The 25172-nt window shown below is 37.5% G+C and overlaps 1 protein-coding gene across 2 annotated transcripts in view; it reads right to left on the bottom strand.

Moving 5' to 3' along the window:
• letm1 (leucine zipper-EF-hand containing transmembrane protein 1) overlaps positions 1-25172 on the bottom strand; it is a 133203-nt gene that overhangs the window by 36677 nt on the left and 71354 nt on the right. For both annotated transcript variants that reach the window (XM_051928395.1, XM_051928394.1), the window contains exons 9-10: positions 19520-19699; positions 14772-14927 (exon numbers count right to left, since the gene is read on the bottom strand). In XM_051928395.1, the coding sequence (XP_051784355.1) occupies positions 14772-14927; positions 19520-19699 (336 nt within the window). The remainder of the gene's footprint in view (positions 1-14771; positions 14928-19519; positions 19700-25172) is intronic.

Genomic DNA, 25172 nt, shown 5'->3' on the forward strand with positions numbered 1-25172 from the left:
CAGCTGTTTCAGAGGTGGCTCCTGCTGTTGCTGACCAGGAAGTTTCAGCTGTTTCAGAGGTGGCTCCTGCTGTTGCTGACCAGGAAGTTTCAGTTGTTTCAGAGGTGGCTCCTGCTGTTGCTGACCAGGAAGTTTCAGCTGTTTCAGAGGTGGCTCCTGCTGTTGCTGACCAGGAAGTTTCAGCTGTTTCAGAGGTGGCTCCTGATGTTGCTGACCAGGAAGTTTCAGCTGTTTCAGAGGTGGCTCCTGCTGTTGCTGACCAGGAAGTTTCAGCTGTTTCAGAGGTGGCTCCTGCTGTTGCTGACCTGGAAGTTTCAGCTGTTTCAGAGGTGGCTCCTGCTGTTGCTGACCAGGAAGTTTCAGCTGTTTCAGAGGTGGCTCCTGCTGTTGCTGACCAGGAAGTTTCAGCTGTTTCAGAGGTGGCTCCTGCTGTTGCTGACCTGGAAGTTTCAGCTGTCCCAGAGGCAGCTGCTGCCAGTGATTCTCTTGAGGTTTTAGTTGTTCCTGTGACTGCTGCTGACAAGAAAGTTTCAGCTGTCCCTGTGATTGCAGCTGTAACAGAGATGTAGATTTCAGCTGTTCTTGAGACTGCTGTTTCTGAACTGGAGGTTTCAGCTGGCCTTGAAACCGCTGCTTACTTGGCAGTTTCAGGTGCCTTTGCAACTGAACAGGATGCTTCATCAGCTGAACTGGAAGTTTCTGCTCTCCTTTCAGTTGATGTTGCTTTATAGGATGTTCATTTCTTTTTTGCTGGTTTGCACATTCTGGGTCTCCCTGTTTGTCTACAACAAACTGTAGTGGAGAAAGGCTAAGATTTCATTACATGTTCAAAATTATTCAATTTCATTTTATTTTAGAGGACTGTAAATACTTTACTTGAGAAGTCCCAGATTTTTACATCATCACTGTTTTTTTTTTTCTTTTAAGGAATTAGACGGTGTGTGAAATAAAGGTAGAGAAAGTCTAAAGGAGTACCTTCAGAAGTTTACATCCAGACCTGCCCTGCTGGGGTGTACCTGCATGGTCAAAAGACCCTTCATTTCATGGAGTCCCAATCAAATGAGATGACTGATTAATGACTTGTACTTAAAACATGGAAACCCCATAATTCTATTACTAATGTCCTTTTTTCTGAATTACTGTGCAGTGCATGTTATTCTTAATTAGGAGTTATGGACTATTTGTTGGGCAGACCACAGTTTGTGAGGCTCAAGGACTGTCTCTGATACAGGTGTAATGAACACTTGAGCACCATAAAGAACAGACTTGTGAAGAATGAAGATAAAAGTTGACAACTTAAGACTACATACATACACCAGGTCATGTCACCTGCAGAAATTCTCAGATGATTCTACACTTATGAGGTGTATTGGTAAGGAGGATGAAACAAGAGTATAGGAGTCAGCCGGAGAGCTTTTGATTATTGGTGCAGAAAAATTTGTCTGCAACTTAACATTAGCAAAACCAAGGAACTGCTTATTTAATCTGCCACACCCAAAGGGCTCCTATGACATGACACTGTTCAGGGAGTGGATATGGGGGTGGTGCACTGCTACAGGTACTTGGGGACATCATCAATGAAAGGCTGGACTGCTCAAGTAACACAGATGAATAAGAGGTAGAGCAGGTACTTTCTTAGGAGACTACATTTGTTTCATGTCCCTTCACATATTCTAAAACTCTGATGGCCAGTGCATTTTTTTTTTTTTTTTTACAGTGTTGTGTGCTGGGCTGGTAACATTACTTCAAGCAAGGTCCACAAAACCAACAAGCTAATAAAAGGTTAGGCTTGGTTATGTAAAACACCATTGACCCTCTGAAAGAAGTAGTGAAGGAAAGAATAAAAACAAAACTGACTGCCATTATGAACAATGCTGCTTATCTTCTTTTTGACAGACTAAGAATACTTTCAGCCAATGAATTATTCAGCAGAAATGTGACAAGAAACACTATTGGGACCCTTTAATACCTATGGCAATATGACTGCCTAATGCCTCAATATGAATGTGATGGCCAAGTCATAAGTTTTTCTTTTTAGTTATTCTGGTGTGTGGTCTGACCATAGTGTGTGTGTGTATACTAAATATGATGAGCATCTGTAAAAAGCCAAATTTCTCCCTGGAGACAAATAAAGTTCTGTTTATCTATCTATACAGAAAAGTGGGTTTTGCATTTTTTTCAAGCAGAACAAACGACTAGAACAATCTGTGACAGGGTATTATTACTGATAGAACACTCAAGTCCCCAGTTTAAAATTTAACATTTGCTGATAGTTAAAATAGGATTAAATTAATTTAATTCAGGAATGGGTAAGGGTGGTTTGTTGTCTGACATAATCAGACAGTAATCAATTCTGTCTGATATAAATCAGACCGGTCTTATTTTACTCACTATTGAATAATCTGTAATAGTGAATGGCACCGGATATTCTATAAAATTGGTATTAATGTTCTAATACTCGATAAATGTTTATACTTTCAAGTTTTGCAGCAACTGCTGCAATCATATCAGTGAAATTTGACGGCTTTTGATGATAAGATGCTTACTATGGCAATATTACCTCAGTAAGGTTCAGATCTGGATGTTAAACAGGTCACTCCAAAATTCTTATTCTTTAACCATTCCATTGTAAATTTACTTGTGTGTTTTGAAATATTGTCTTCTGCTGTGTTCATATAGTATGAAAGTATATAGAGGTCCCACTTGTGATGTTTCACTTTCCCATTTTATTACATATGAATTTCCAGTAGTATTTTTGGAAGAAATATGAAGTCACTATTTATTTGCAACCTTGTCTGCACCAAAGGTTTAGCTTTAACTTTATTACAAAAATAAAGAGTAAGCTAAATACTTTAAGGTTATGTCCTGTTACTGCAAATACTATCTGACCATAAAAATGCCTGCAATTCTATCAATGTGAGTTCCGTCTTTGAAGGGTATTCATGTGAAATTTTCCAAAGCACATCCTGTAACACATGAACGCAGCAATACTTCATGACATGATGCTAAGTCCCCAAATACAAGGCAAAAATTACAGTTTCTCTAATTATTACAAATTGTCCAAGTCCTGATGCTGCAAACATTTATCAAGCCACTGCACTTACACCATCTACCAAGCCATTGCGTTTACACCACCAACTGAATGTACATCAGGGGAAAACCGTTACTACTTTTGACTAATCTGTGAATAGAACAATGCTTAACACTAGAATTACCGAAGCCAACGAAAAAACTTGTAATCTCCTGCCCACCATAAATTCTTTTGCACTTCTCCGTTGGCGTCTTTTGTGTTGTGATGACCTCCGCTTCCCCCAGGAAAGAAAGTTCAGTGTCGGGTGCTCCTTCAGTATAATAGGAACCACAGCATAGATAGGTGTGTACATTGCAACAGGTACACATGTCGTAAATGTAGGAAGGATGGTCCTTGGGTGCGTGGGAACTGTTAACATTTGAATTTGATGCAGTCAACGACTACAACCACATGAAGGTATGGGAATGAATATAATGTTGCATTAGTACAACAATGTTTTCTCAAAATGTACTTTTTTTCACTGCGGCTTTGACATCATGGACAAGAAGGTATATACTAATTCAATGTGGGCAAGAAAACTCAAGAATAAAACTGAATAAAAAAATTAACATCCACAATCATTCTCAGTCACGCACACCACTCACAGCCACATTCAAAGTTTTCCCAGTTCCAGTCTCATTCACGCACAAGATCTGACACGGTTTTCAAATAAAGAGGTGGTATAACTAAACAAGTTTGTTATACCATGTCTTTATCTGAAAACAGCATCAGATCTGGGGTTTGGGGGAGGGGGGGGGGTTGAGGAAATGTGAATGTGACTGAGAGAATAAAACTGAAAAAAGAAAAAAAACAAAAAAAATGCTAATTTTATACACTGCATGTCTACAATTTTGTCAATTATTACTAAAACATGAAAAATGTTTTTTGTTTTAACGATGCATTTACATAGATTGTTATTGACACAGAACACACTTATATTGTCATTTGGAATACATGCATTTCATTATTTACCCTCTACATCTTCAGGCACTTCACCCCAAGATAAACACTGAGCACTGAGAACCTTCTTTGCGAATTGACCTGCGGCGGTGGGCGCGGGGGACGGGATAGCAAGCTGCTTGCGCTCATCGACACATTTAAAACACAAAAGACGCTGACAGAGAGATTAGATTATTTATAAATGCACATTTAAAACAACAGAGGTTGTGCCAAAGTGCTGTACAAAACTGCATTAATATAAACACAATATAAACAATCCTGCAAAAGCAGATTAATAAAACAACCAAATGTAATACCCACCACAATCCTATCATACACAATGAAAGACAGAAGAAAACAAGTAGGTCTTAAGCCAACTTTTAAAAACCTCAATCAAGGATGAAGACCTGATGTGCAGAGGTAAGTCATTCCAAAGCCTAGAAGCAACAACTGAAAAAGCTCTGTCTCCCCTAGACTTCAGCAGAGATCTTGGCACTACAAGAAGCAGCCGTCCAGATGACCTCAGTGCTCTTGGTGGCACATAGGCGTGAAGGAGGTCACAGATATATTTTGGAGTGAGACCATGCAAGGCTTTAAAAACAAACAACAAGATTTTAAAATCAATGTGACACCTCACTGGTAGCCAGTGGAGAGAGGCAAAAATGGGGGAGATGTGATCCCGTTTTCTGAACCAAATCAAAAATCTAGCTGCCACATTCTGAAACAGCTGAAGGTGCGACAGAGCAGATTTGGCAGACCCACATATAAGGAATTACAGTAATCTAGGCGAGATGTAATAAAGGCATGAATGACTGTTTTTACGTCTTTCCTGTGATACAAAGGATTTAGTTTAGAAATTTGCCTCAGTTGGTAAAAACTGGACTTTACTACCGTGGAGATTTGTTTTTCAAAACTTAGTGATGACTCAAAGATGATACCAAGGTTTCTGACATCATTATGAATCATTGCTGCCAAAGGTCCTAACTGCATGCTGATTTCAACTGCAGATGTGGTAGGACCAAAAATAATGACTTCTGTTTTATTTTTGTTTAATTGCAAGAAATTTTGTGCCATTCAATATTTAATATCCTCAAAGCATTTCAACAGCTTTTTTACAGATGAAGTGCATGGCTTTAGAGCAAGTAAATATACACATACTCATTGACCATGGTCAGATTTTCAAATTACATGATACAAAAAAGTTTGTTGCACCATCTATTACGAAAAATCATGATAATGCACAGCTGCTTCTTGTATTCAGATTTAAGTTCATATTCACTGCCCTTTTGTAAATGTAATCCAATGTCTTTTTTATTAAAAAAAAAAAATCCTACTTGTATTTTCAGCCAACACATTTTGTCAGTTAGCAAAGGCTCAGTCAATTTTGCTGTTATGCCAAGGTGTGTGAATGTAATAAACGGTTCAAAAAAATTAAAGGATCACTTTGAAAACACATCAGATCTCAATGGGAAAAAAATCATGCTTGATATCTATATGGATATGGACTGGATAATGTGTTAGGAATGGAAAGATGCCACATCATTTCATGGAAAAGAAAATTATCAACCTACACAGGGCTGAATTCAAAGACACGCTGAAAATCAAAGTGAAAAAATGATGCAGCAGGCTAGTCCATTTTATTGAAAAGTGAAAAAATAATGCAGCAGGCTAGTCCATTTTATTGAAATTTCATTGCAGCAAAATCGTACTCAATAGTTTGCATGGCCCCCACTCAATAGTTTGCATGGCCCCCACATGCTCAAATGCATGACTGACAACGTCGGGGCATGCTCCTAATGAGTCGATGGATGGTGTCCAGAGGGATCTCCTCCCAGATCTGGACCAGGGCATCACTGAGCTCCTGAACAGTCTGAGGTACAACCTGGTGGTGTCGGATGGACTGAAACATAATGTCCCGAAACATAATGTCCCAGAGTTGTTCTATTGGATTTAGGTCAGGTGAACGTGAGGGCCAGTCAATGGTATCAATTCCTTTCACGTCTGTCACATGTGCTCAGGGTGAACCTGCTCTCATCTATGAAAAGCATAGGGCACTAGTGGTGGACCTGCCAATTATGGTATTCTATAGCAAATGCCAATCGAGCTCCACGGTGCCGGGCAGTGAGCACAGGGCCCACTAGAGGACGTCGGGGCCTTCAGGCCATCCTCATGAAGTCTGTTTCTGATTGTTTGGTCAGAGACATTCACACCAATGGCCTGTTGCAGGTCATTTTGTAGGGCTTTGGTAGTGCTCATCCTGTTCCTCCTTGCCCAAAGGAGCAGATACCAGTCCTGCTGATGGGTTAAGGACCTTCTACAGCCCTGTCCAGCTCTCCTAGAGTAACTGCCTATCTCCTGGAATCTCCTCCATGCTCTTAAGACTGTGCTGGGAGATGCAGCAAACCTCCTGGCAATAGTACGTATTGATGTGCCATCCTGGAGAAGATGGACTACCTGTGCAACCTTTGTGGGGTCCAGGTATCGCCTCATGCTACCCCAGTAGTGACACTGACCATAACCAAATGCAAAACCTAGTGAAAAAACAGAAAAGATGAGGAGGAAACAATGTCCAGTGGCCTCCACCTGTTAAACCATTCCTGTTTTGGGGGTGGTCTCATTGTTGCCCCTCTAGTGTACCTGTTGTTAATTTCATTACAGTAATCCCTCGCTACTTCGCGGTTCACTTTTCGCGGATTCACGACTTCGCGGGTTTTTAAATACAAGTGATTGCCCGCCTATCGCGGAAGTTATGTTCCAGACCCATCAGCAACAGAAGAAAATCCGCGATATAGAAAGACCATATGATATGTGGATGTCGGGCTAAGGATATGAGTAACATCTCACTATTATAAAACATTTTAACTTCACGCAAGACAAGACAGTGAGACAGGAAAATAGGTGATGTACACCTAAAAGCCTGATTGTACAGGCTTTTAAATTATTGACACGCAGAGAGATAAGCAGCACAAAGCCAGCACAAAGTCCACTTCTCCTTAGCGTTCATTCAGCTCCCCACCCCCCTTGACAATGCGAAGTGGAAGGAGCGTACTGCGCTTCCGGGGAGGGGGGGTTTGAGCGAAGGTGAGTTCAGCTCTCACCACACCCACACCCACACCCACACACACACACACACTCCTCGCGCAGAGCGACAAGCAGGCATTTTGGCAGAAGCAGCACAAAGTCCATTTCTGCTCAGCGTGAGTTCAGCTGCCCCCCCTTCACAAAGCGAGTGCAGACACATTGACATCTGATCGCTGCGTGCAGGCAGTGTTGGTCTGAGGTGTTTAAGAATGTAGCAAGTGTTTAAGAGCATAGGAAGTGTTTATAAGAGTGTGGGAAAGGTTAACAAGAGTGAGAAAGGTTTATAAGAGCGTGGGAAAGGTTTATAAAGCCTTAAAATATGTATAAATAATAAAATAAATATAGGTCGCTACTTCGCGGATTTTCACCTATCGCGGGGGGCTCTGGAACGTAACCCCCGCGATAGGTGAGGGATTACTGTAATAGCAAAGCAGCTGAAACTGATTAACAACCCCGTCTTCTACTTAACTGACCAGATCAATATTCTCAGAAGTTTCATTGACTTGATGCTATGCTCTAATTAAAAAGTGTCCCTTTAATTTTTTTGAACAGTATATATTGTCCTATCATTACTATAAAAACAGCAACAAATGATGGTAATGTTCTTTCTAAGTAGGAGGTACCATTACCCAAAATTAAAGAAATGTCATTAAAAAATTAAAGAACTTTTCCCAAATTCAGTTAAATGTTATTATATGTGTACTACACAGGTCACTGGTTATTTTAACCAATGCCATATGTCTGTTACATGATATTAATACACTGTTAATAATTCTTTCTAGATTTTTTTCATTATAAATTCAGTTTTTACTGAAGACATACATACAATTTCTTTTTGAAGAGTTTAAAAGCCTAGGGATATACTTTTTGGAGAACCTTTTTGCTTAGGTTAAAATGACACATCAGTTCTAAACTATACTTAATATAGATGTTTTGATGGGTTTAACTTGCATTGGTAATGTCAAATGTGTCCCAAATTTTTTTTTTTTTTAGGTAAGAAGACAGAAGTTTTGAGGTAAGGCAATAATACTCACTAATCATGAGAGAGTGGGAACGTTTTGCAAGTTGATTAGCACAGCAGCATATTAATTTCACTGTACTCTGTACATGTGACAATAATTAGCCCATGAAAACAAGATACATTCCTTGTAGCACTATACATAAACTAGCATCAGGATAATTATCCTATAAACACAAGACACACTTCTTGTAGCACTATGCATAAAGTAGAATCAGTATTTGGAGAAACATAATCTTGTCACTGGGCACATTTGTTCACATACTTGCTTTGCATTTACCTTTAAAAAGTTTGTGCATACAAGCTAGTCATGCACGGAACACCTAAGTAAACACCATTCAAACTAGTCAACCAACTGCATGATTTATTGTGTATTTCATCTCATCGTGACTTGATCTCTACAACTATAAGGAAGAGTTTACGAGACAAGGAGATAAATGCAGTAAGAATACAGAAATCTGAATTAAAATAATAAAAACAGATAATAGGATACAATAATAATACCAATGAAAGACATATCAGCTGGGAAGTATAATTAAGTGTCTGTTAAGCAACACATGGCTGACCTGGATTCCAAGATACTTCTGCCATTGCTCGAACTGTGAAGCATGCAAAGGAAAAGTTGGAAAACAGCTTGTTTGATGTGTTTAAGTGAAGCAAAAACATAATACAGCAAGTTAAAAATCAATATATGACTGGGTAGTAACAGTGCATCACATCTGTTAACTAATTGTTCTGTGAACCAATTGTTATATACAAATTGCATCTGCAACTGCAGTACTTGAGCTACACCAAAGAATTTGTGAAGTTATGAATTTCCTCTAAGCAGTCTATCTATAAAGAGTAAGTAAGTAGTCTAAAAAGATACACAGCGTATCAGCCTCCAATGACAATTTAGTACCTACTTCAATAGTATGGAAATGGTTTGGCTACAAGAGGTCAAACCTCCAATAAAACACAATACTTTGTTGTGTTTCCACCTTTTTCATTTATATTTTGCAAACTGTCTAGTGCAACCAGGCTACGAAGGCACATGAGGAGATACTAGCAGCTAGTGATGTGTGGCCAACAAGTAAACAAACGACTCAACTGAGCATTGCTGGAGCACTGGCAAGTCTATGCAGAGACTGAAGTAGTTATATACAGTAGTGATGTCTGAATGATGTGAAGAGAGAGAGCGCAAGCAGAAGAGATGAAGAGGACTGTCTTTGAGTGGTGTTTATCCCCCCTAGCTGCTAGATGGCAGCAGCCTTCCATATCAGTGCCAATTTGGGAACCAGTAGGGAATGCTGGGAGTTGAAGTCTGGCTCCCTGCCACATTGGACTTCCATATGACCCAGAAGCACTGCCACAGGAAGTACTTCCGGGTCTTCAATAAAAAGAACCAAACTCACTAATGAGTGAGTTGGAGCTTGGGGGGGGTGGAGCCTTGAAGGACGGCAAAACTCAACTGGAGGAGGACAATGCGATGGAGAGAGGAGAGGTAATTGTGGGAGACCTAACTTGTGCCTTTGTTACTTGTTAAGAGGTACTGAGCATTAAACACACCTTTATTTAAACTGTCTTGTGTCTTCGTGTTTGACGTTTGGGGCTCAATGGGGCCCCATTTATATCATAGCAGGAAAAGGCCTGAAAGCTGCAATCATCGGTAAAACATTCAGTATTTTTTTATATATCATCATTAACAGCATTATCACAAATTTCCTTGAAATATCAAGGTATAATTTTGAAGCTATATCGCCCACCCCTACAATGGACAAAAGATCAAATGTTTAAGGCCTGAACACGATGACAAGTTATAGTTTTTTTCAGTCTCTCTAAGATTAGAAGATGACGACATTTCAGTGATGTTTATGTGCTTAACTACCTTTTTAAACATAAGCTTGGGAAAATATTTGCCATTTGCAAACTATATGGCTGACTTACAGTAACAGATTCTAGCCATTAGGTGGTCAACTTGTAAACCTCAAGTAGACAAGGGCACAGTCTGCATACCAGGAGTCTCACTTATAAACTTTGCATGGATTTGAGCATGAAAATTTGCATATGCCCATAAAAAAATAATGCAAAAGGGCAAAAAAAAAAAAAAAACCTGATTTATAAAATTCTACATACAGACATTTATATTCAATTTAGAAGCACCTTGTAAATGTGTGCATTTGAACACAAATTGAACCCTATCAAGGTGCCACCCTGAAACAAACATATATGGACCATGGAAATCAACCTCATATATATACAATGGACAGATTTACCTGTAATGTGAATCACAATGGAAACAAGATTAGACAGGCAAAAAGCAAAGAGTAAGATAAAAGTTCTTGTCTCTAAAGTAGAGGCATGCAAAAAACCTTTATTTGGTGGCCTAAGCATGGATGTCCCCAACAAGCACAAACAAACTGAATGCCAACATATTACTGCAGCAAGCTCTACCAGCCTCAACATGCCTGAAATAAAGAAAAAGGTAAAATGATAAATAAAAAGGCGTGACCTTAGGGGAAGAAACAGATTGCTCTTCAGTGACACAGTGTGAGAGCAACAGCAGGAGGAAAGGCACATCTATTCTGTCCAATTTCAATATGGAAATGGCATCTATAAGTGGAGATGCCATATTAAGCAGGATTATGTGAGAGCAGTCCTGACATTTGTCAGTCTCATCTTTTGCATCACATACAACTTGTGCCTTAATGGAAAGTAATTGTCTATGGCAAACAAAAGCACAGTCATTCTCACTAGGTGCCCATATTGTAATATTGGTGCATTCAACTGCACTGATATGTTAAAAAAAAAACAAAAAAAAAAAACAGATATTGCTGCAAATTTAATTTTTATGTTGACCAGTACCCCGACACCATATGGAAACTAAATGTCAGTTTATGACTTCCAGCAAAGCAGATAGAAAAGAGATGAAGCTTGACTGAGATATTCCTGACATGTCAGCCTGTTTCCACAAAAGTTACCCAGTTGTCATCATGGTAGGCAAAAGAATTCTGCTGGTCCCTAAAAGCTTGTTCCCTTTTTATGTGATATCATGATATTTATAGCTGTCTGTATGCAGGGAGTGAATCTCATATGGGTTTTTACTTAATGCAATTATTGACAATTGATTTCTAATACTGAGAAGTGAAACTGATGAAAAAACAAAAAAGTTCAATGTAAATTCGCAGTTTTGAAGGAAAGTAAAACAGTCTATAAATCATACTAATCATTTTTGAGGTTTAATAGGTTTGTCATGTCAATGTACATTATAATAACGGCTCAGTGATATATATTACTATACATGTGAGTAGTCATTTATACTACTTATATAGCATCATGCTCATGTTCAGGAAGCTTCACGAAGCCTCAGAAAGAACAGCTGGGTTAATATAACATTGTATATAAATAATATCCATCCATCCATTATCCAACCAGCCATATCCTAACTACAGGGTCACGGGGGTCTGCTGGAGCCAATCCCAGCCAACACAGGGTGCCAGGCAGGAAACAAACCCCGGGCAGGACGCCTGCCCACCGCAGGGCACGCACACACACACACACACACACTAGGGACAATTTAGAATCGCCAATGCACCTAACTTGGATGTCTGTGGACAGTGAGAGGAAACCGGAGTACCAGGAGGAAACCCACGCAGACATGGGGGAAGAAAATGCCATCCTATAAATCAGTGTTTCTCAAACTCGGTCCTGGGGACCCCCTGTGGCTGCAGGTTTTTGTTTCAACCAGATTCCTAATCAGTGACAACAACTGATAACACAGAGCTCATTTAATTAGCTGGTATTTTTTTTTTCTTTTATTCGACATTCAGAAAAGCATAGTAACATGATTTTTACATTTATAAGACATTTATAAAATTTCTGCTTTTGCTATAGATTTAAATGCTTAACTTTCCTTTGTTGATTTCATTATACTTTGCCCTTTCTCTGTGCAGTTTTTCCCCCTTTGATATGACACACACACACACACACACACACACACACACACACACACACACACACACACACACACACACACACACATCATCCTTCCTTGAGAATCTAGACTGAGAGGTAAACTAAAAGAAGGGGCAGAACGTTAGGTTAATTGCCAGAATCAGAGGATGTCAGTGGGCAAACAGGAGCATAGTGATGGAGATGATCACTGATGCAGTGCAGTGCAAGGCAATTTAAAGCTTTGTTTATTAATACCATTTTATGTGTTCACTGTTGATGGTCTATGTAAGGACTCTTGCAGCAGAGTTTTGAATCAACTGGAGCGATGATAAAAGATTAGAAGTGGCCAGTAGGGAGTTACCCGATGCATGGACAAGTTTTCTAAGCACTAGAAAAGGAGAGCAATGAGCAAACATGGGATATGTTACTGAGGTGGAATTAAGAAAGTTTCTTAATGTGGTTTATGTGGATGGAAAAAAGGGAGGAATCAAAAATGACACCAAGATTCCTTGCATTAGAAGAAGGTCTGATGAGATCATCATCAAGAGTGGTAGATACCCTTGGGGATAAATCAAGTGAGCTCAAAAGAGTTAATTTTCTCTAGTTGCGCTTTAGTGACAACTTGCAGGAGTTAAGTTTTGTTGCAACTTAAATTTAAAGAGTTATGCTCCATTCAGATTTTAACTTTACTGAGGCAAGTTGTGAGCTGAGAAAGCTCTGAGGTAGTTTACCTTTTAACACTGAAATAGCACAAAGCTATGAATAATATGGCCAAGGGGAAGCTTTAGATAAAGAAGAGCAGAGGGTTGAGGACAGAGAGCCCTGAGAAAATCCTTGTGTGACTGGTGCGGAGCTGGACCTGCTGTTGCCAAAACAAATTGTTGTTTACCAGTCAGATAAGACTTAAACCAGAGCAATAAAATACTCATACTGGAACAGTGCACAACAGCCAATCCACCCACCTATTGAACTGTGGAAAAAAAAGCTCAATCCAAATTCAGGGGTAACTCCAACAAAAAAATTTCCAAGACCTTTTTTATTATATTCATTTGTCTGGGTCAGGTCAGGTCTCATTTACATGAGAGTCTCCCTTAGAACCAGGGAAATTTTCAAAAACAAATCTAATCTAAAGGATAATAGAAGAGATTCTCACTGAGAGAATTCCAAGCCAAGAACAAAGCCAGGGCCCAAACAACAAGACAATGCTACCCACTGTGCTCCAGTGCTGCTCCATATGCTTCTCATGTCGTGGAAATCATTAGTAATCTTCTGGTTCTCTATATTGGCATTAACATGGCAGTACCCAGAAGAACTGAAACTGTCACACTGCATGAAACAGTCTAAGCAAATGATTGTTTTAATTTTTTTAATTAATTTAAAAGCAAATAACAATTCATACAATCAAATTAAATTTAACAAAACCAAAATTCAACCCCTGACCAAAAGAAAGAAAGAGGAGAGCCAGACAAAGCAGCAAGGATGGAAGAGTATCATTTTTCCCCGATATAGAAGCTTATTCTAAAAATGTTATTAACTAGATCATGCCATATTGTTTAAAAGGTTTTGAACAGATCCTCTGAGTGAGAATTTGAATTTTTTCACATTTCAAATAATATTCGATATCAGTTACCCACTGACTTAAAAGCACAGTATAACATTGATCACAAATAGCAATACGTCTTGCATTCCAGATTGTCTTATGGTGTATGATGCAAAAATATCAAGATGACTCTGTGCTTGCGTGTTTAATATGACAAAAGAAACATACTGCATTGCATTCTAAGGGGCATTACAAGTTAGAAAAGCATTTCTAAGATCTAAGTATTCAGTTAACAAATTAAAATACAACTTTGGTGGTTTAAATGTTGGAAGTCATCTCAAGATCTCTATATTGTACATGTACATAATTGTTCATCACTTAGCTGTGTATTCTTCTGTCTAGTGTAAGTACTGTAATAGCATTCTCCTATTAAGGAAATGGAACCTTACTGCATTTCCAGTGTGCTATTTAATTCATAAATAGGATCTCTTTCGACTACAATGGCAAATTATCACATTTCCTTTCATAGTTACATCAATTTTTATGCTACTGAATAACTGCTGATATAACCATGATGGAAATCTAGCTTCTTAGAGGGTGTAATGGGCTGACACTGTGTAAATGCTCAGTACAATGAGAACTGTATTTGTCACAAATACAGTTCTGATGTAAAGTTTATCGTAGGCATTATTACACAGGTAAATAAAAAAAAAATACAGCCAATTTTACATTTCAAAAGGTACACATAAGCTAATGTATTTGCATATAGCCATGTGTTTCATCCATAGTCATTTTTATTCTTTAAAAAATTTTTATTCTTTATTTATTCTGGAAAAAGATTATGACTACATATTTAATTAAAACCAAAAAAAAGTTTCATTGACTTCAGGTGAACAATATCTAGGGCCTTTAAACTGATTCCGGGGAAGTACTTCATTTCTATAAACTCTAAGCTTAAAACAAACCCTGTAAAAGTTCCTAAAAAACATTGCCTTAGATCAATGAGGAGAAATGCTATGCCAGCAAATGTGCATATGCAGCCAGACTTGGCCTAGACTGCTCTACTAGTTTTTGATCACAAGCAGTTAGAAAATATAATTTGTGATTTTTGTAATGCCCTTGAATAACAAGAGTCCCTTCAACATGTGCTATTTTTGGCACTGTATTATAAACACTAGCACAGAACTTACCTTTATCCCTTCCAAGACAGGAGCTGTGTCCTGCAAGGTCTGTGAGTGAATTGCCAAGTCCACATTGGTCAACTCCTGCTCAGTGTCCATGGCAATCTGGCTTTTCTTAATGTTGACAGCAGAAACTTCTAGGTCTACTGCAGACTCCATTTCTTTCTGCACAAAAAATAAATAAATAAATCACTGATTTAGACATGCTTTTTAGCAAAAAGAAAAAAAAACTAGCATACAACTTAACTAAAAATAATTTAAATGGCAACTAGTTATATTTAAATAAATACTTTTGGTATTATTATACTTGTTTATATACTCATAAAGTAATAATTGACTCTCGTCAATTCAGTGAACTCTGTATGCATTAAAATGCAACTGTGAAACAGTAAACATCAGCATGTATTACTATAATAACCCAGAGAGAATAGGCCACTTGCTGCACTTAAAACCTTTAACTGAGGTACAAACTGACATGTGACTAAAAGCATATAAAAAAAAGACTGACTAAAAGTACATAAATGAATTGACAAGTACGGCTTATGTCTGTTAACTGATTATCACTTTTTTTGGGGGGGTTTGGTGCCTTTGCATTTATACTCTGATAATCAGTCTGAACAGAAAACCAACTCAACCCCTCAAAAAAAAAAGTTCCTGGATGATCAATTTCCTAAACCTACAGATAATCATTGTTCTTAAATATGTGTGGAATTTAGCTATGGCTTCTCACTTGGTCATGTCATACATTTCTAACACTGAAAACTTTATTTATGGAAAAATATCAATGTTTTTGTAGTTCTCAAACTTTAATTTTTCTCTTTTATTTCTTTCCAAATATGTTATCAGAAACATAATTTAACAAAAAGCATTAACTTTTGGTCCCATTATTATTTGCTCATCATTGTTAACTGCCAACCATTAATCTAGTAACACAGCAGCACACCAACAACTAAAAAAAAGTTGCACTTTAGGCAGCTAGACAATTCATGTAACAGTATTTAAAGAACTTTTTAAACTTGGCTACTAATAATCCATGCTCAAAGCTCAAACTGAACTGATGTAAGAGAAATACAAACTGAAGAAAGAGAAATACAGAAAAAATTCATCTTATCTTTTGAGAGTTATTCTTTAACTGTTCAAAGTTACTGAAATTGTGTACAGTAACAGCTACAGTTGTGTATCACTAGGAGGTGAATGCTTCTATTTTTAACTTTGTTCCATTACTCATGAACATTATCTCAATAATATGCTAGAGAACACAAACCTATTTTTTTCCCCACTCTCTTATTAGAGAAGGAAGGCGCAAACGATTGTTAGTGTCAAAGGAAAAAGCTTCTATTCTTACTTTCTTTCTGTTCCAGATTTTTTATTTCTGGAGAAAATATACACTATCCTTGAGAAAAACTTTTTTTTCCTCCCAAATTATGCTCCTAAATGTATTTAAGAATTATACAGCTGTGATTGCTAAAAGTAACTGGTAGACTAACAGGCATATACATTTGTGTTTTTAATAAACTTGTATCAGTTACAATAATAGGGGATGAAGCACAAAATAAAACAATCATGTATTAACTCATCTCAGAAACTTCAAAACTGATATAGTTGTTCAGAATAAAACAGTATGTTAGAAAACTGAGTGTATGTTCCAGCCCCAACGCTACCTTTCACTGCACACTGAATAAGGTTATTAATAAATAAGTGAGTTCCTTTCATTTCATCCCAGGTGATTCTTGATTTAGGAGGACCACTAATGTAGGAATTACATTTTCTACTTGTGAACAAGAAGCAGAAAACATTTCCAAACCATACCAATGTTTTCAAAAGAATGTGCTCTAGATAAGCTGAGACCCTGCTTGACATGGAGCAATTAAAGTTAGTTTTTTTAGATAATGACTGACTAGATAAAATAAGCAACTCCTTAATCTTTGCAAAACATGGTTTAAGTTATTAGTCTTGTCCTGATGATATCTGGATATCTTGTACTGGATGATATCCCTGGAAATAGACAATTTATCACCAATTGGCATTACTTTGCCAATGATTTGAAATATATCATTAAACAAGTTATAAATACATAATAAACACCCTGTGTTACACTAGGTACCCATATTCAATTTGTTCACAAATAAGCTGTAAGAAACTTTAATTTTAGCAGATAGATACAAATATGATTACATTTTCACTTGTAAAATGCAACTTGGCAATCTGAAAAGTTCCTCTGTTATGGGGTTCAGCATGGTGGGTGCACTAAAGTTTTGTATGCATCATGATTATTGATAATGATGGTCCACGAATGAAGCCGTCTGTTGCATATTACTAAGAAAACGTAAGAGATATGGGATGTTCACCAATGTGTTTGCATTCAATAGGTAACAAATTATTTTGTGACAGTGATGGGGTTATTGGATTATTGGAACCAAAAAGAGACATCACCAAACTTTACTTCAGACTATAACCAATCATCACCTCTACCAGAAATTTTGTAGTTTGAGATGAGTTGCTGACATTTGTGGTTCTAAAAATTTAAGACCACACATGAGAGAATGCATAAAGCAAACAATTCATTAGCATTTATTCACATAAATATGAATAAAATGGGCACAATATGTATTACTCATATGGTAGTGCCAATTATATTTTGTGCCTTCTCTAAATGCCAAAGCACTAGTAATTTATCAGCTACGGAGATAAGCCTTTAATAATTATGCCAGTAGCATTGGCTAAACCTGTATATTCTGCCAAATATTATTTGTACAATGGACATTCATCTTTTGTGAATCTTTCAATACAAAAATTCTTCCATTCAGCCAAAAAAGAAATCTGATTAAATCTTTTGGCTTATCAAAATCTGAAACCAAACAACTGCCAAACCAGATAGGATGATTTCTTCTTAGCTATTAATTCGTCCAGGTGTACTTATCTTTTTATAGTGTTTGGCTATAAACAATGAGGACACCCAGTGGCTAAATTAAAAAATTGTAGGAACTGAAGAACAACCACCCAAGTATTTTTCCCATGCACATCACCCAACCATAAAGTTAACCCAAAATTATTCATCATAAACTCTTAATTCTGAAAAACGTCTCCAGATCAAGCCTTCATTCATGTTTCCCTTGGCCACATGTTGTATGATCATCCTCCAGCTGTTCTAGAATAAACTATCTGCTATATCAGACAGTCTTGTATTCACAATACAGTAATCCCTCCTCCATCGCGGGGGTTGCGTTCCAGAGCCACCCGCGAAATAAGAAAATCCGCGAAGTAGAAACCATATATTTATATGGTTATTTTTATATTGTCATGCTTGGGTCACAGATTTGCGCAGAAACACAGGAGGTTGTAGAGAGATAGGAACGTTATTCAAACATTGCAAACAAACATTTGTCTCTTTTTCAAAAGTTTAAACTGTGCTCCATGACAAGACAGAGATGACAGTTCAGTCTCACAATTAAAAGAATGCAAACATATCTTCCTCTTCAAAGGAGCAAATAAATCAATAGGGCTGTTTGCTTTTAAGTATGCGAAGCACCGCGGCACAAAGCTGTTGAAGGCGGCAGCTCACACCCCCTCCGTCAGGAGCAGAGAGAGACAGATAAAAAAAATCAATACGTGCCCTTTGAGCTTTTAAGTATGCGAAGCACCGTGCAGCATACTTAAAAGCTGCACACAGAAGGTAGCAACGTGAAGATAATCTTTCAACATTTTTAGACGAGCGTCCGTATCGTCTAGGTGTGCGAACAGCCCCCCTGCTCACACCCCCTACGTCAGGATCACAGATAGTCAGCGCAAGAGAGAGAGAAAGAAAAGTAAGCTGGGTAGCTACTCAGCCATCTGCCAATAGCGTCCCTTGTATGAAATCAACTGGGCAAACCAACTGAGGAAGCATGTACCAGAAATTAAAAGACCCATTGTCCTCAGAAACCCGCGAAGCAGCGAAAAATCCGCGATATATATTTAAATATGCTTACATATAAAATCCGCGATGGAGTGAAGCCGCGAAGGGCGAAGCGCGATATAGCGAGGGATTACTGTAATCCCAAATCTTCTAACGACTCTATATGGAATAACACCTCACACAGTGTTACTACATAATGAAAAATCTACTATGATACAATAATGTTACAATGTTTGCAAGCTATCCTATTTTGCTCAAATCAATGACCTTAACCCATTTAACATAACACAATGGGTGAAAGACATCCTTTATAAAAAAAATTAAACAACTTCACAAGGAAATGTTTTTGTAATCTGGGAGGCATTTATTAACATCCTCAATTAAATGAACATGCTTGGACCACTACTAATCCTTTGGCTATTTCAGCATCTGAGGGATTACTTCATATTAAATCTCTTTCTTTGGTATTGGAAATAATAAAATGCACAATAAGGACTAAATCAGCTCTCTCCCCTACCTAGATATTTCTTAAATTCCAAACCAAAATAAGCCATATGAACATGAAGAGCAAGGAAGGAAACTTTATACAAGGGGTCTTGATTGAAATTTGCCTCCACAGTATTATGAATTTATGAAAAATAGGATAATATACACTTGTTATAAAGGCAATACCTAATTTTACTTTATTAAATTCCTTATGCACACACCCCATTCACACAGTATACTAATATACTTAATATACTGTTATATTCACATAAGACTAATATGCATTTATTAATAAAATATAAAAATTACTAATACAACACAGTGGCAACTTCATACCTATGTTTCTTTCAACTCTGAATATTTTTGCACAACTTACTCGAGCAGCAACTTGTAGAACTTCTTTAGCCTTTTCAGCTGCATCTGCTAGCCTCTCCATTTCTCGTTCTTGGTTTTCCTTTTTGATAGCTGCCTCTTCTTGCAATGTTGCTTCCAGCTTAGTCTTGTTGTCCACCTTTCCACATTCTACTTCTGCTACCATGATCTTAGCTTCCTTTGCCTGCCAAAAAAGAAAAAAAATGTATATTTAATATGATGTTCTTAGAAAAATAGAAGTATATCAATCTTTTTGCATCTTTTAGTTGAGTATTATTATAATTGGTCTTCATTTAATGTTTTTCTTCTGGAGTTTCCATACAAAAAGCCTGTGCAGAAATTGTTGATCCACATTTTCAACTATACTTGGCTCTTGGACTCACTGTTTATGAGAACTGTCCCGATATGTTGTTATTATTAAATCCTTGTTTACTATGTAACGTGACCTGTGATGGTATATGTTAAGAATGCTAGTATACAAAATAAGGCCTGGTTAATTGATTAAATCAGTGAACAATTTTTCTTTACTAGAAATTCCTGTTACCTATTAAGTTTGTCATAATACCACATTTCAAATACCTCACTGCCTATGCCCTCCCCCTTAAAGTTCTCGTCTCTGGCCCATAAAGCATTACTCTCCACATACATTGTTTGGACCATTGTCATTTTTTAACCTTACTATAAACGATTTTCTTAGCAATTATTGTTTGTCAATGACTCCTTCCCCAAATGAATTTTAAAATGAAAAATTGCAGATAAAAAGGTACTCAACATCCATTTAGTAGTCTGTAAAAGCACCTTTGCTTGATTTAATGTCACAGATTACGGTATTGAAACATTAAGTTTAGGGTGTGTTGGGCCACTCTAAACTCTAAAAGTCATTCAACAGATTTACAAGAGGCCAGGCCTCAGAGTAGGTCAGACAGGAATGTTTACCTTTTCGTTTCTTAACAATGCCTCTCTTGCTTTGTTTTTGTGATTATTCCTGATGACTCCATCCAAAACAAATTCCTGCTTATGTGGATAATAAAAGTAATCTGAACCTGAAACTTACCATGTCTATATTTCACATAAAAGTTACATCTTTATTTAATTAGTATGTCTTAATAAACCTCCCCAGTCGTGATTTACATCTCTCAAACAAGAGTAATTCTTGGCACTCTGGCAGTAAGCCCAAAATTTTAATGAACTGCCAGTATTTATCACAAGCTGCAAACATTACCAGTCCTTAAACAAATATCTGCTAGTCTTACAGATCTGCCACTGTGTTCTTGGTGGCCTCATTGATTTTTCTCCTTTACCTACAGTCATACATTTTTCAGACTCTGTTTGATTTAGACAAAGTAAATTCGGTTATCTTAAAATGCATTCAAGGCCATCATTATGAAATGTAATTTCTAAGAGATATTAAGGCTTTAAGTCTTTTTACATCAATTTCATAATCAAAACACTATCCCCTAAATTGTTTTCAAGCCACCCTTTTGCCTATAAATGGTAGCATACACTTACTAGCTGACAATAGCTATAGAAAAGCAACCTTTGGGGAGCAGATAGGAGACTGAGATTACCAAATTGAGAAAGATGTGCTGACATCATCATAATGAGCTGAACTGGAAGCAGTGTCGTGTGTGTTGTACTACTGCTATGTGAGAGTTAAATATAATACAAAATTTTGCTCCTATCAGGTTTGTTTTTTGGTTTTCTTCAAGGAGCCATGCAGGAGTATTTCCTCTTCAGAAGTTGAAACTGTTCTGCTTTTTCTTCACATGCACAGGAGCAAAAGTAGCTGGGTGTTTGGGGAAATGTTTTTTGTTACTTGTATTGAAAACAAGTATTGGTAAGGCAAGGTGAAGCAAAGCAGGGCAGAAAGCAGCAGCTGAAACTAGTAAGTCTGTAAGCAAATAACCAGTGTTGTAACATCGAATCATTTAAAGTAACAGATTCCTTAGTGGAAAAAAGTTAAGGCATACAAAGAATAATTAGATAGAGCACCATTTAGTACTCGGAAAGTATTGCGTTAGCATTAGTAAAAAGTGAGGACATAAGCATTCATTCCTTAGGAAGAAAGCATTTTATTTTAAATACAAGTGGGCAGTTGACTTCAAAGTGATTAAGAGACCTCTCAGTGATTACAAAGACTTTCATCTAGTGAAGGAGAGCTAATCATGTGCAAGTAGCATTATAAGCAGAAAAGTAAATAACTAGTGGATGGTATCAGTAAGCAAGTTTTCTCAGTAAGAAGGAAATTGTGACAATTCCTAACTGACAAGAAAGCTAGCACAATTAAGAGGGTGACAGCTTACAGTTTAGTTAATAGTAATGGATAGAAACGGTATAAATGCAGAGCCCAATAAAAGTGGGCAGAAACTTAGGAAAAGAGACAAAGCAGCAAAAACAGTCATACAAACAGCAAAAAAGTAGTTTTACAACTTCAAAGAAAGACACACAGCAGGCAGTTGAGAGGGAGAGTAATACAGGAGCTTAAATAGCCAGATGGTATTAGGCCAGTTCAATGCAACTCCTGTTGAATGTTGGATTTTCTGGAGGATGACTTGGAGGAATCCATCCTCCTTGAAGGCTACATCTACAAGAAGTGCCAACTGATCTAGCATCTCGAGCTCAGGTTTGTTAAACAAGAGGAGGAGTTAGCTGGCTTGCATTATAGTAGCGAATTAGTGATGCAAGAGGAGACTCCAGATTAAACAGGTGGAGATGGGTGACTGAGTCATTGCGGGGACTGAAGTGCAGATTTTCTCCAGAGATAGAGAATCAAACACAGTGTTTTGCCTTCCAAATAAATAGTTGGGAGACCTCCCTGGAAGGGTTGATAGGCTCTTCATCAGAGCAGGAGTGGATCCAGTTGTCATTGTCGATGCTGGGACACGTGAAATAGATACTGTAAGGGTAATCTAAAAGTTCTGCAATGCAAATTTAAAGAGTTAGGTGCTAGGCACAGGAGCAGAAATGACATGGTAGTCTTCTCCAAAGTTCTACCTGTGCCATGAACTAGTCCACGTAAAATTGAGGAAATCAGAAGGCATAGCGCATGGCTCAAATCGTGGTGTAGAATAAAAGGGCATATAGAGGTTTATGGGGCATTCAAAACACTTTTGGAACAAATGGGACCGCCAGAATGCTGGGGGTAGGAATATCAGTAGGTTAGAGGACTGTTTAAACAAGCAAATGGGGGGCAGGGAGTTTAAGACAGGGCAGTTGTAGAACTGTAATAATTGTATAGTAGCGTAATTTCTAACCCAAATTTATGTGCAAATGTAAAATTAAGAAACATAAAAAAATGACTAGTTTTAATACTAGAAGAATCAAAAACAAAACAAGGGAGTTGGCGTTGTATATAGCTGAGCAAAAACACAAATATATCCAAATAAAGATGGGAATGAAAATAACATAAGATGGTTATATAGTTTTTAAGAACGATTGACAGAAGAGACAAAAGGGAGGGGTGCCATTTATGTAAAGCAGAACTTAAATGCAAGTCTTCTCCAGTTAGATGAGCATGTCTGGATTAGTCTAGAAAGCATTAAGGAAAACGGCATTATTTTAGAATTATGCTATAAAGTAGACCCCCACAAAGACGCGGTTCAGGGTTGTGGCCTCAGTCGTTCATGGATTTTTCCTTAGAATCTAACTAATAATTGTTAGCAGAAACCGCAAATATCCTCCGCAATTTTTTATGGCTTTTTTCGTGACAATACTGCACTGTAGAGAGAACAGGAAGCAACCATAGAGGAAAACGCAGCTTGGGATGGTGAAAGTAGCCAATCCGAGAGCGTACTCTACTAGAATTTCAATAAACATCTTTTTAATAATATTAAAAAGGCAAGTTTCTGGGCAGGGGAGTGCGGTATTATAGTTATGGGGGACTTTAACTACCCGAATATTAACTGGGCTAACTTTGCCAACAGTGGAGTATAACAGCAGGAGTTTATAATCGGTGACTATTTTTAGTCTGTGTGTTAAAGCACCAACACAGGGGTAAGTCTGTCTAGGTTTAGTCTCTCTATTATGAAAAGAAATCCTGTCCTGTCCTGGAAAGCAAAAAGCAAGTCTATGATACGTGATCTTCTCAGAAGACATTTTAAAGACCCGTGAGATGAAAGAGACCCGCCACGGTGCGTCTTACGGGAACATAGAACGAGAGTCTTGGAAGACACACCCTACTTACAAGCAATTTCAAAAAAAACAAATCAGTATTGTAAAGGCAGTCATGCAGCACACACAGCTCCAGGGCTTTCAGTGCGCGGAGAAAAGAGACCCAGGACTGTCTCGCGATGACGTAGAACATGAGATTCTTGCAAGACACGCCCTACTTACAATCTATCAAATAGGACAATAGGCAGCAAAACATTCAGTCTTGTGAAGGATTTGAGCATACACAGATCCAGGGCTCTTAGCGCATATAAAGCGTATAAGGACAGTATGTTATAAATGAAATGTCAACATCTAAGCGAAGAAGAAAGCAGCACAGATAAAAGACTCAAATGCTTTAGAGAGAAAAAAAGAGCAAAAAAGAATAATCGAGGTGCAAATTAAGAAAATAAGGAAAGTGATTATCAGCCCGGAACAAGTGGAATTGAAAAAAAGTACTTCTAATCCAGCTCAGAATTAAAAGACAATAAGTAAAATGACAAAGTAGAACTTTATAAAGACGTTTACAAATGTTGGAGCTAAACATATGCAGAGCAGGTTAGAGACTATGAAACCAGTGAAATTAGAAAGGCTCCAAAAAAAAAAAAAAAAAAAAAACGTTAGCGCTATGCATATGTGGAGAAAGTTAAAGGATATGAAAGTAGGAAAATTAGAAAATATAAAAAAAGAAAGTAAAGATTGCAGTAGCGCAAACAAACAAACTGCCTCATTTAACATATGCACCAGTCTAACTTTGGTTTTGCACAATGATCACTACACTATTGCACCTTAACACTTAATTCTACTTTATTCATATAATTTTACTTATTTATTATGTTCTACTATACTGTTATCTTTCAATCTATGACTTTTTGTTAATCTGATATTCTTCTAACTTTGTACAGTTTTTGATAAGCGGATCAGGATGCATTTCACTGCGTGTTGTCCTGTATAACTATGCATGTGACAAATATAGAATCTTGAGAATTTCAAAAACGGAGTTTACCGCACATGCATTTATTGGTTACTTTGTAATAAAAAATCATTAACTGCTGATGATGTAGATTATTTTGTCTGTGCTGAGATTCCAAACAGAGAAACCTATCCTGACCTCATTAAAAAGATTCAGCATATTGGGACTCGCAACATTACAAATATTGTTTTTACAGAGGTTCTGAAATAAAAGTGAAACTAATGAAACAGAAACAATTCCAAGAAAAAAAAAAATCTTAAAAGTGAGTATCCGGAAAACCAAACACGGTGGTTGGCGAGCGAAGCGAGCAGGGGGCAAAGCCCCCTAGTATTTTATAATAACCAGGATAGAACTGGGGGTGTACATGTAATTAAACCGCTAGGGTCAAAAGACCATAATACAATACAATTCTCAATGTTTTAGTAGTGTGGATGCAAAGACTTAAACTGTCAATTTTAACTTTGGTAGGGAAATGTTTAAATAGATACTTCAAAATCTACAAGGTATAAACTAGGATAAGCTTTTAAGTGTGGAGAAT

Source organism: Erpetoichthys calabaricus, chromosome 5 (assembly GCF_900747795.2).
Source record: "Erpetoichthys calabaricus chromosome 5, fErpCal1.3, whole genome shotgun sequence".
Lineage (NCBI taxonomy): Eukaryota > Metazoa > Chordata > Cladistia > Polypteriformes > Polypteridae > Erpetoichthys > Erpetoichthys calabaricus.